Consider the following 12,894-nt stretch of genomic DNA (forward strand, 5'->3'; position numbering starts at 1 on the left):
ATGGCAGGTGTGCTATTCTTCTGAAATACCTATCATCCACTATCTAAATGTTTAAGGAGTAATCCATAAATAATACTTAGCGTGTCACTTTCTAAATGCACCTTACAGACCCTGATGAGTAGCCAGAATCTACTAAGTCGTGGTTCATGCAACACTTCTGGCAAAGACTTCCAGTTTTCTGCTTCTGCAAACCCCTGCAGTCCCACAGTGCCTCCCCACGCAGCACGCTTTGCTTTCAGTTCCTGCAGAAATTAAGAGATCCTTTGGGATCTACAGGACCTGAGGAAGGTATGAATGCTCAGCATCTGCGGAGACGTCATTTGTTGGCAACAGCTTTATAGCTACATGCTACATACGGCTTATAATGACATTGCAGTTTGTGAAAAAGAATATTCAGAGGTTGGATTATCTGTTTAAGGGCTCTGTCACATAGAGGTCAAGCAGACAAAAGCACTTCTTTACTAAACTAAACATCTGGACAGCAAGAGGGGCCTCAGCAGAATACAAAATTCAGCACATCATTAACGATTAACCTACAGCTCAGAAACTCTTCAAAAGAAATGATCCATTTTGAGGACAGAGAGAACGCACACACAACACTGCTTGTGTGCAACACTCAAACACTCTGAGCTCAGTCACCTTTCCAGCTTCTCAAAAAAAGGAAACGCGATGGGATCTGTAACGCCATCACAAAAGGAGGACCCTGTCATATCCTGAAGCAGCCTCTGAATTCCACATCAGTGCCCAGAAACCTGCCTACCCAGCTGCTAGAGCTCACCCTGTGAGCAGGACAAGCAGCAGGATGCTTCTTAGCACAGTGTGCTCAACCACTGCCCGTTCAGGATGTATGGCCTGTAAAAGTGAAACCTCAAAGCCGTATATTCTTATCACAGGTTAAAAATAAAACACGTGCTCTTGAGCAAGAGCGGTGGATTGCAGGGCAGGGAATGGGCTCCCAGATGTCCCCAGAGAACCTGAGCACAGATGACAACCCCCAACAGCTCTGATTGCTGCCGCAGCCCAAGCATTCTGGGCAGTAAATCGGAAACCCAGTGGCTGAAGCCCAGCCTCTTGCTTCTTGAGCGGGGCTGTAAACAGCCAAAGGGAGGGGCCTCGCACAGCCAAGCCGAGCCCAAAGTGGTGAGTAAGTCACTGAAGGAAAAACAAGTGCAGCATGCAGCACTGGGGCTGGGAGGCAATGGGCTGCGGGAGCGGTGAGGCGCTCTTGGCTGCTGCCCTCCCCGCATGCCCTCCATGCACGTCCCCTGCAATGCCCTCCATGCGGGTGCTGCCCAGGAGAGCCTGCAGGGCTGTGAGGTGCGGGTGAAGGTAAGGCTGGAGGCGAGGAGGGGTGCGAGCAGCGGGCGGGACACGCGCCTTCCTCTCGGTTTCCCATTCCAAGCGCCGATGTTGATCGCAATACGATAGAAGTGTGAGCCCAGACAGCACGAGGGGGAAGCACTGGGGACGGCTGAGTCAGAGCACAGTAAACAAGAGCACTGCAGCATCAGCTTACAACGCAGCCAACCTGGGACTGAGAAAAAACTGCCTTTTGCCGGAGAAGGGCTCAGTGGTGATCTATGGAATCCTGCCCATGGAGCGTGGTGAGGACCGGCCCGGGCCAGGATGGGGGCCCAGTGCCTTTGTGGGGAGAAAAGGCATCAAGGTGAGCAGTCAGTGTGCCTCACCTGGCTGCCAGGAATCAGTAACAGTGTGGTTATTTGGCATGGGTTTTATTTGTGCTTTTTTTTGAGGTGGTTTTGCCATTTCAGAAAGTTACTATTTAACAGATATCCTGCCTCTTCTGTCATTAAAACGGAGCTGACTTATTTACCTGCAGTTAGAGAACGTCAAGAAAATGGAGTAATTATTACACACAGTTGCGAAACCAGACATCCCACCAATCCATAAAACACAAAGCAAATACACAGAATGCAAAGGCTGCTGACTTCCTTCTGAGACAACACACAGGCAAGTGCTCACGGCTGATGTAACTCAGTCTGTAGCAATCAAAGTTACGTGCTTAAGGATAAACCTACATAATGGAACTACATGATTGTACCCATGCCTGTGCTTACTCAGCCTTGCCCTCGCTGTAATGCATATATTTGCAGTATCTTGTTCCAGTCTGCTGCTTTGCTTGAATCAAGCCAGAGCAGTTCAATGAGATGGAATTTTGGTTGCCTTCGACTGTGCAAGATAGCTTTCCTTCTTCTTTTTTTAAGTTTTAAAACACCACATGCTTCCCGAAGACTCACTGGGTTGTTTACAGCGTTCAAAATAGAATGAGGATTTAGAGACAGTATAAAGATACTACAGTTTGTACATCTATGCAACACTCATGCTAAAGAACTGGTCTGAGAACACAAACAGAAAGGAGCTTTTTATCCAGAGGTGAGATAAATCTTTGCATACAACAGACCTGCATCTTGTGCTACTGTTAGAGACATCTCTTACCTGAGAGAATCTGGCATCAGACTGTGAAATAAAGGTTTATCTGCCCAGCTAAGTGGCTGTATTTTATCCTGCTATCTGGCTGTGCTATTTAGAAGAAAACGCACACAAAACAACTGCAGTGGGAAATAAAATTGAACTGGACATGATTCTGGAACATATCCTTCTGGACTTCAGCTGAAGTGTCAGAGGATTAGTGCTACAGAGATGGAACTGCACATCTCCCAGTGGTTGCAAAACCCATAGTGTATCATTCAGCCATATGGTTCATTGAGTACAGTATGTCGTCTAGTGACATTCATTTTAATTGCACAATGCTTCATGTGGATTCAATTTAATCTTGTTCTCTCGCTGGAAAGAATGCATTTGTGTATTTTTCTGTACCTGCTGAAAGAACACAATGCTGCGTATCTGACCATCTCAGACTACATCTGACATGTGAAATCGCCTGCTGTGCTGTGCTAGGAAAGGAATGACAGCCATGATCTGAAGGCCTTGAATGTTTCCAGTTGTACCTTAGAAACTGCTTTACAGATTACTTATTTCTGCATTTCAGAAAGAGACGACGGCTTTGAGGAGTCTACTGAATTCTGATGGCAAAGGATAGCTGGACAATGACTACTGATATTAGCTTACTTTTTAAAAAATTTAAGCTATTTCAGGAGGAAATGATAGTTAATTCCTCTCTTTTTGGAAACACAGGCTGCCCTCCTATTAGGTTCCCTAGACTACAGAGGTCCATTGTTTTTCCAGTACTAAATGGTTGTAGGTTTGAAACCCGAATAGAAGCGTGTAAAGAAAAGCCAGCAAAAAAACAAACCAAACCCTCCACCTCATTTCCCAGTTTCCTCTTGCCTTACCAGTGACTGATCCAGCATCCATTCACCAGATTGCCTCAGCTGTGCCTTCTAACAATCACTTTGAGAGAAAACTTGTTTGTATTTACTACATAAAACCGTGCGGTTTTTTCTATTTTTCTATTTTCCATCCTATTGCTGAGATCTGTAGCTCCTCTTATGTTCTTCAGCAACTACATTTGCATAGTATTAAATAAAGGCTCTGTTTCATAATTTTAAGAAGTACTGATATTGCTGTGCATCACATTGGTATTTCTTTTTTTTAGGTCATTGCCACTAATTTCCTTTTAAGGAATTGAAACTTGTCCATTCATTTACCAGTCACCTGAACTTTTTGAAACACGAATGACTTTGTGATAGTGAGATGGAAAAGAATTTCCATCACTGACCTTAAACTGGTCAGTTTGGTCATTGGTTACGTGAGCTGTGTGATTTAAGTATGTTTTCTTCACATAACATTGCATTTCACTTACATTGCAGTATCTGAACACTATTCCTATTTCTCTCTCTACAGAAAAGCTGGTAACCAGCAGAGAAGATACAAGAGCTAAAATCACTATGTGGAGCTGTGAAACCTTAAACAGTACTGACAACAGCGAGGACCAGCATCTCTGCCAGGACTTCCACTTTGTGCTATCCATCTTTTCCCTACTCTACCTCATCATATGTTTCCCAATTGGCCTGTGCTACAACGGCCTGCTGGTCCTGGTCAACCTGTACAACAAAGCGACCATGACGATGCCTGATGTTTACTTTGTCAATATCGCCATTGCTGGTCTCATCATCAACACCCTGGCACCGATGTACCTCCTAGGTCTTGCCAACACAAAATGGGCCATCTGGAATTCTAACAACGAAGTTTATATCACCTTGCTTATTTTGTTCAACGTCTCGTCTTTGGTTACCATGTACTCTACGACATTACTCAGCCTGGACTACTACATCGAACGCGCTCTACCCAGAACTTACATGTCCAGTGTGTACAACACCAAGCACGTCTGCGGATTCATATGGGGCGGAGCCATGCTCACGAGTTTCTCATCTCTTCTATTCTATGTCTGCAACCACGTATCCACTAAAATAATCGAATGTTCCAAGATGCAGAACAAAGAGGCAGCGGATGCCATCATGGTGTTTATCGGGTACGTCGTTCCCGCTGTCGCAGTACTGTATGCTCTTATTCTGATCCTGAGGATACGCAAAGAGGCAACACCTCTGGATCAAGACACTGGACGATTAGATCCATCGGTGCACAGGCTTTTGATTGCCACAGTCTGTGCACAGTTCACGTTATGGACACCCTATTACGTTACCCTTTTGGTAAGCACATTTACTTACGCACGAGGAAGACCTGCAGATGAAAACTACAGTCGGATATTACATTTTACCAAGATTTTATCCAAATTCTTGGCTTTCTCGAGCAGCTTTGTAATGCCTTTGCTTTATAGATACATTAACAAAAACTTTCCCAACAAATTACGACGGCTGCTCAAAAAGATACACTGTGGGAATCAGGGGTGTTCTCACGAACGCACAGTAGTACAGCAGGTCATGACGTAGGCATCGAACACCTCGGTGCTGGTACTGCAGTACTCAGACTGTGATATGGCCGCGTTGGCACTCAAAGTCACCAACGCCACAGCCCCAACCAGGAGGAGCCTTTAATGAATGAAAGAGTCTTAACGTTGCAAATGTTGTGTTTGCTGAGATCTGTAAGACTCCGGCTATGTGCTGTAATACCTGTGACATCTAACATTCTCAGTGCACTGAACTGCTTACAAAGCGTAAGCTCTGTCTTCATCGTTCTAATATTCCTGTCTGAACAAATCACTAAGCAGTGGATGGAAATCCTGACTGAACACACAGCACCTTGTAGGGAAAAAGGCATTACCTTGTTTTCTGTACAAAGAAGTAACAGCGCTATCCTTGATGAAGTAAATAGTATTTTTCAATGAAGATGATACGGGTGATCTTTGCTAAAGGTCGTATCACCCAGTTAAACATGTCCAAATAGTAAATGTTAATTATAAATTAAATTATTTAATTTCCTTCTCCATCATCGAATCCCCTAATCTACCATTTTCAGAAGCTATATTCTCGCACACAGTCTAACCCAATCCATTAACACGTATGACAAATCAGATTTTTCCTAGATACAACAATAACATGTTTTATTCTTCCGGTGCTTTGTTTGCATCCTAAGGCATTTCAGGAATTCAAAAATATTTATTAACTAATTCTAGGGGAATTGAGAGATTTTTGTTCCACGTGTTAAAATGAAGGACACAATGGTTTACAAACTTAAATCAAAACTTAACAAGTAAAGAATGTCTGGCTCAGTGTTATGGTCCACATATGTTCATATGTAACAAGAGTAATTATCTTAAAAATAAATATGTTTATGATTAACATTTTTTATTTTCAAGGGATATGTTCTCTACAAATAAACTGAAATCTCTTTAATCTTGGGGATCACTGGGAGTTCGGAACTCAGGAAAAAAAAACTTTCAATGCGTACAAGATTTTAGGATGGGAATCGTACGAGGGATGCTCCAAAAGTAATGCCTCCTATTTTATGTTGTTGGTCCACGATGTCAGAGGTGGATGTTGGTGGGACGGCAGTAGAGGCTGAACCTTCCCAGCAATTTTCTGTGACATGCTGTTGCTGTGTGACAGACGGCAGCAGAGGGGCACTCTGACAAAGTGGCATCTGACACTGGAAGTGTGTACAAAACAAAAGTGTGGAATTGAATTCCTCCATGTGGAAATAAATAGCACTCACTGACATTTTTCAATGCTTGCTGAAAGTTTGTGGAGACCAATCAGTGGGTGTGAGCACAGACAGGGGTGGGCAATGCATTCCAGCAGTGACACCGACTGGTCGCTCACACGGGCGTGGATTTTAACACGCGTAGTATGCAGGTGCTTGTTGTTTGCTGGCAAAAATGCACAGCTCATGGTGGTGACCGTGTTGAAAAATAGTTTGGTGGCTGAGAATTTGCTCTACCAAGCAGTGTTACTATGCTCTTTGTATCTGCAGTGCTTTCCATGGAAATAAATAGGGGGCATTACATCTGGAGCGACCTACATACATATGAATTCCACTCAACATCACCTTCTTGCTGACCTGGGGAAAAATGCAGTGTTTCCCAGTGTGATTCACAAATACACAGTGAAAGTACAGTTTCTGTATTTCACAGTGGGGATGGAAAAAACCAACACAGTTCAGGGTGTTTGAAGAACATGAGCAATACAGAGAGCTGCTGGAAACAAAGCTACCCTGACCCAAACAACCACCTGCAGCTGTTGTTGCATTAGTGATAGCAGAGGGGACAGAAGTTATGCTAATATTCTCCCATTGGCTGAGGGGTAGCAGGACTTCTTTGCCACTGGCCCTGCTTTATGCCCCTGTTCTTTGCTTTATCTGTCACAACACAAATCATTCAGCAAGACTTCAGCCAAAAAAAAATGAGGGGTTTTGAGCCTCTGGTATAGAAAAACCACAGAGTAAAGACAGAATTAAATATTTTCTATTGCATCCTCTGATCTCATAGTTGGTCATAATTTATCGGCGTAGGAAAATGGTTAAGTTTAAGCGGGAAGGAGATGAGGAACAGGCTTTTCTCAGATCTTTTCCCCTCTTTTCACCATCATTTGAATCATTCTTCTCACAGCCATCTTCGCTTATCTGATTCATATACAATCATCGTTTACATTATCAACATCCTGCTCACCCATTACTCTTTAGCTTTCAATACTGTTTTTATTTCAGTGAACTTGTTTAACCATTGAAACTCTACACAGCAAGACATCTATTTGTGCGGTGGTTTCTCACCATGAAAGCTAGCCAGCATAATCACATTACTTTGCTTCACAGTGTCAGCCTGTAGCTTAAAACCAGGTCACGGAAGGAAGCCTTTCCTTACCACCACGTCCATTCACACGCTAACTTATGCCTCTCTGCAGACACAATACTGACTTCCTGGTTTTCATAACCATTTTTTGGTTTCATTTTTCTCTTAACTTGAGATATATTCTAAGAATTGCAAGCTACGCTCATTTGAAGCATTCAAGCTGACGCCCACAGACGTTCATAGCAAATCTTTCCTTGGAACTGCTGAGTAAACGGAGACTCGTCTTCCCTCCGGGGGAACACTGGGCATCCTGAAGCACCACATCACATCCCTCACGTAAAAACTGTTCGAGAAATTCTGACCCACGGGGCAGGAAAACAAACAGCAGCAGAGGGGAACTGGCAATCCTGGGTGTGAGCAGGGCCTCGTGGAGCTGGGACACGGCCAGGGCAGCGGGCTGAGCAGGCAGCACAAGGGCAGCTGTAACTGCTGTGCTGCTGCCCTGCATCCTTTTCCCCTCTTCCTAAGACACACCACACTACTTCCCGTGGCTAAGCAGGCTGTCACATTTATTTCTATTTGGGTTAAACCACCAGGCCATGGCTCTTTCATCATCTCTTTTTTTTATTCCCCTCATCTCCTTCAGTTCTCTACCCAAACGTGCCATTCCATTTCATTCTGCTCCCGATCCTTTTGTGCTTGGCCTTGTACACGTGGTAATTCCAAGACTACCTCCTTCACGACAACAACCTTCATCCAACGACTTGGCATTACAAATAGAACTGCACAGAAAATGGAAGCTGCAACTTAACAGAAGGAGAAAGAACAAGTCTTGTATCATCTACCCTTGAAATCTCAATTTTGATTTTTTTCCCAAAGATCCTTTTTACTGCAGCAGAGTTGAGTTTGTGCATATCCTTGATAATCTACTAAATGTGATGGCAATCATATAGGCAAGGAGTGCTGATAACTTAATGAACAAGACTGATAGAAACTCAAGGATTTTTAAGAGTGAAATTGATGTCTCATTTGCCTCAAAGAAACTGTGCCATGGAATGGACTGGCTGCTGTTCTCCTAAATTCTGAACTTGATTCCAGTGCTCTCATGTGGTGTCCCTTAAAAAGCAATATCCCACAAAGCAAGAACTTCACAATATTTATAGAAGCAGAACATGAGCAAGTGCGTTACAATACTTAAGGAAATGCACAGTAATGTAACTATGGAGGAACTTTTATGGGCAAATTTCTAATATACAAAGTTCTCAAGGATGGGGCCTTTCCATTTCACTACCCGAAGGTTTCTGATGACTGTAAATAGGGGCTTGCCTACTTTGCATTTAAATAAATTTGAATAAAATACTGTACATATGCAAGATAAAAATCAGCCTACTGATGAAAAATAATTTTCAAAAATGCATTAAATTATTTCTTAAAGCAATTGTATCATTCAAATGCAAACATCTGGACAGTACAGTGTACTGTATATTTTGGTATGTATATAGTGGTATTAGAAAGTAAGCAATAGTTAAGTGCCATTATTAACAGCGTTATTTTCTCACAAAATTCAACTTCATGTTTGAGATGAGCTGTGACTTAAAGCCCTCTTCCTGCAGAGCCAATTAAGTCAAATCTGTGCGCTAACAAAGATGTTCGTCTCTGCTTCTGCTGAAGGTATTAACACAGCCAGTTTAAGTCAGGTCTGTGTTGACAAACCCAGTAGGGGTCCTGGTTTCAAAAGTTTCCATTTAGAAATCAAACTGAGATGCTCTATGAAGATGTAATGTTCAGTTAAGGAAAGAAAGTGACCAACCACTGGAGAATTCCTGGTTCTACTTGAAATGAAGAAATGTGGTCCTTCCATATTATGTCAAAGAACGACACGAAATGGACTTTTGGCAAAGCTTCACAAAGAAACCACTGACTCCTAAGACTCTAAATAAAAGGTGTTAAAGCCTATCTGATTGGTAAGAGGTGTGGGCTCTTCTTTTTGACAGAAGGGCTACTTGCAGGCAAGGCTAAAGAATATCACAACTTTGTGACTTGGATGTCAAACCAGGTGTGGTGAATTACCTAGATTTTCTAGGTCGTAATTTTTACATCATTAAAATCTAATTATGCATCAGCATGAAGTTAGCTGGCAAAAACTCACAGCTTTATTCAGCATAATGAATCCTACAACTAATAGGACAGAAAAATCGGTGCCAGAAATACAAAGTTGTTGGTTAATGTGTACACTGGCCGTGTGTTTGTCACTTCTTTGTGCAAGTAAACCCAGCTGATCATCAGTGTAAACTCAATGTACCACCCAAGCAAGTCAGTAGGTTTACATGAGGCTGCACTGTACCAATATGGCAGCAGAATCAGCACTTGTCTGTGAGCACAGAGAGATCTCACTGAGGACAACCATAATCTGCACTGAGACAGAAAGCACTGAACTGTTCTGTTACAGGAAAACAGGTTACAGCACCAAGGTTAGCAGGAAAATAGAACACCCATATCAGAAAGAGGGGAAGTAACACTGAAAAAAACAACAAACCAAGATTCGGTTCTCTTTTTTTGTGCAAGTGCACAGCTAAAAACTTACTTATCATTGCTAACTAAAAATGAAAGCAGGCTGCTGGTCAGGCTGGAGACCTACTCGTGAACTGCCCTGCAATGGCACAGGGCTGGCAACAGAAAACAAAAGCGGAATCTGGCCAAGTGCCACTCTCAGTTCTTCTCTTAACGAAGCACTTCAAGAAGCATTGATTTGGGCCTCAGCTTCTGCAGCTGTGAAGCGCTCAGCATACTGAGGAATCTGAAACATATGCTCTAAGATTAATTCTTGCAGCTTTTTGATAAGTAAAACCTTGTGTATTTCTTAACCATATCATGCAATGCTTTTTCTGAGCGAAAGCAACTGGATGCACAAAACCAGCTGTGCGGACTCAAGTGTGAAATGTTTCCCATCATATTTCCCTTAACTTTCCACTATATTTCAAAACACTTTGAGATATTTTGAATATATTCTCATCCCGTAGGAGAGCAGTGGATTTATTATCTACTTTGTCACTCCACTTCCTTCCTACCAAGTCTTTTCCTTACCTGGGAAGCGTAGGCCATTTCCTTATACTCCTCCCTTCTAAAGAACAGCACTTCTAAGTACATTCACAAAATGCTCACATTTCCTTGCAATTCCCAGCAGAAAGCTCATGTGTTGTTACAAACCATGACAGGAAAAGACTTAAACGATACCAGATTCCTATCAGAGTATTAACGATTCAATATACAAACGTTTACAAAAAGACAAACCTTCCTATCAGAAGTTCCCCAGAACAAACAAGTTTTTAATCCAGATGAAATGGATTCTCTTTCTGGTTATAAATCACCTGAAGATGCTTTGTGTGAAAACAGAAATAAGCAGCAGCACAGACACTCTCCACTCAGAGGGCTGGAGAAAGCACTGTTAGGAAAGGGAACAGGTTCCCAATTAGAGCCATCCTAAGGTACCTGTGAGTGTAGTTAGAGCCAACAGCAGGAATAATGCTGCCATAAAAATATAGGAAAGCTCTCAACTCTGGATCAAGTTAATGTCTAAAAATGCAGAATTGATCCCCTAATTTAAAGGGTTTTTTAAAATCATAAATCCTCCCTGATTGCAATAGGAGGTTCTTTGACTTATCACTTCTATGCAAGTCTACGTGTTACCCATAATACAACAAAACTAAAACCCTAATTTTAGCATGTACATTTGCAAATTTAAGCTAAAATTTACCTTGAAGCTGGTAGAATTTCCACACTTGTTTCTTACCTCACCTCCAAATAAATGGTATTTTTGATGTTAATTCTGGGATCAAAACTGTTGCACAAACACCACCTGGTGGTCATAACAGGGCGCTCCTGCATGTCACAAAGACGGTTTGATCCACAAAACGATTAAAGCGATTTATGTTCACAATGGAAACAATATCAGACCAGTTTCTGGTTACAAATATAGGTACCAGCAGGTCCTGCCTGCAAGCACATGGAAGAAGAAACAAAATTTGCCATCACTTCTACAACGCTGCAGAGACAACGAGGTACATAAGAGAAAATTCTGTTGCAAGAAACAATCCTCAACAATGGCTCATTGTGTTTTTTAACCTCACAGGATATTTAACCAGACTATGAAATCTGATTATTCAAAAGACATAAATATTTATTAAAAAAAAAACAACAGCATGTTTCTTGTGTTTGTTCTGAGACACCTGGTACCAAGCACTGCCATAGACAAGATGCTCAAAGATCAAAGGCAGTGCCATTCCCAGCCAGCTCCAGAGCATCGTAATTCTCCCTAATTAAGTTACGCTTTCATTAATTCAAAATGAAATAGATTTCATTCATTATTAACAGAGAAGTTTCTGAAACCTTTCAGCTCAGCCTATGTAAATTAAATCACCATTCTAACACCTGCAGTGCTACACAGAGCCCCGTTCCTTTATAGAAGTTGCTGTTAGACAAAGATGTTTTCCACCCCTCATTAAAGCATTATTTGGAAATACAGCCATTTTTAGCCCTCACTGGGAGTTACCTACACGATCTACCCATACAGAGGAATTTATTTTGTGATTGATGGAAACATCACTGCAGAGTAACAATAAGAAAATGCTGTTTATAAAACAACAAACAATGCCCAAATAAGCCAATATAAAATCACTAATGGGGAATCGTGGGTGAGCAATCCTGAGATGTGACAGCAGTGATAACCCAGCACAGAGCATGGCTGTTCTAGAATAAGAGGCTCAATGTTGATTTAGGAGCAGCCTCAGAGGCACAGGCAGTTATTAATTCCAGTGCCTATGTACCCACATCACCAGCTCGTGCTTTTTTAACCCTATCCAAGCAGACAGCTTAAATTCCACAAATCCACACGGCTCCACATACCTTACAATCAGTTTGTCTACCTAGCAAAGAGATGAACCAGCTTTTGTGAGCTGACCAAAGGAGCCCAAAGCATCCACACATCCAAATGCCCATATGCTGTAGTTACATGACAGAACCAGCACATCTCAGTTCCACTTACAGATCCAGAAATCAGAAAGCCAAAAAGCAAACAAAACCCCCACAAACATGCAGCGAACACAGAAAAAAACGAAGACATGGCTTTTATTCTAAAATTCATCCTCAAGCAGAACTCCTTCAGTTCTCCAAGCTGGCAACTCCTGGCTTTGTGTACAGATTTCATTGCTGTTCTGCTTGGCTTTTTGTTTTACCTCAAAGGCCTGAAGTTCCGTGATCTTTTAATTGAGGACTGTCAACGGTTTACGGGCTGGTTCGGCCCGGTTCCGTGACTAGAAGGGCGGAGGGATCCGCGGATCCGCGCCCCCGGGAAAAAAAGAAAATAAGGGACCCCGAAATAATTGAAAACAGTGGCAACAATCTGAGGTAAAACAAAGTAATTTACTAATATGGTATCAACAGAATTTTATAAGGAGAGAGAATGTGAAATTGATGGTGGATCGGCCTTACCACAACGCTGAGATGAGAAGCGCAGGCAGAGAAGCGCAGGCGAGAAGCGCAGGCAGAGAAGCGCAAGCGAAGCAGCGCAGGCAGAGAAGCGCAAGCGAAGCAGCGCAGGCAGAGAAGAGAGCATCAGGTGACCTTGCCAGGAGTTATATCTCCTCGCTGACCGCAAAGCCCCCTGGGGAAACGTAGCTGCTCTTCTCCGCTGGACAGGCACCTGGAACTTGAGCATCAGCAGTCAAACCCCC

General features: G+C 42.6%; 1 protein-coding gene across 3 annotated transcripts in view; it reads left to right on the forward strand.

The window, feature by feature from the left end:
• The window catches only part of GPR146 (G protein-coupled receptor 146), a 33,593-nt gene extending 27,492 nt beyond the window's left edge, over nt 1-6,101 (forward strand). For 2 of the 3 annotated variants that reach the window (XM_010719659.3, XM_010719660.3), the window contains one exon: nt 3,826-6,101. In XM_010719659.3, coding sequence (XP_010717961.1) covers nt 3,870-4,871 — 1,002 coding nt within the window. In that variant the 5' untranslated portion in view covers nt 3,826-3,869 and the 3' untranslated portion in view covers nt 4,872-6,101. Of the gene's footprint in view, nt 1-1,155; nt 1,330-3,825 lie in introns of those variants that run through there. The other variant, XM_010719661.3, reaches the window with a different exon arrangement.
• The last annotated feature ends 6,793 nt before the right edge of the window (nt 6,102-12,894 follow it).

This window comes from Meleagris gallopavo, chromosome 16, assembly GCF_000146605.3.
Source record: "Meleagris gallopavo isolate NT-WF06-2002-E0010 breed Aviagen turkey brand Nicholas breeding stock chromosome 16, Turkey_5.1, whole genome shotgun sequence".
Classification (NCBI taxonomy): Eukaryota; Metazoa; Chordata; class Aves; order Galliformes; family Phasianidae; genus Meleagris; species Meleagris gallopavo.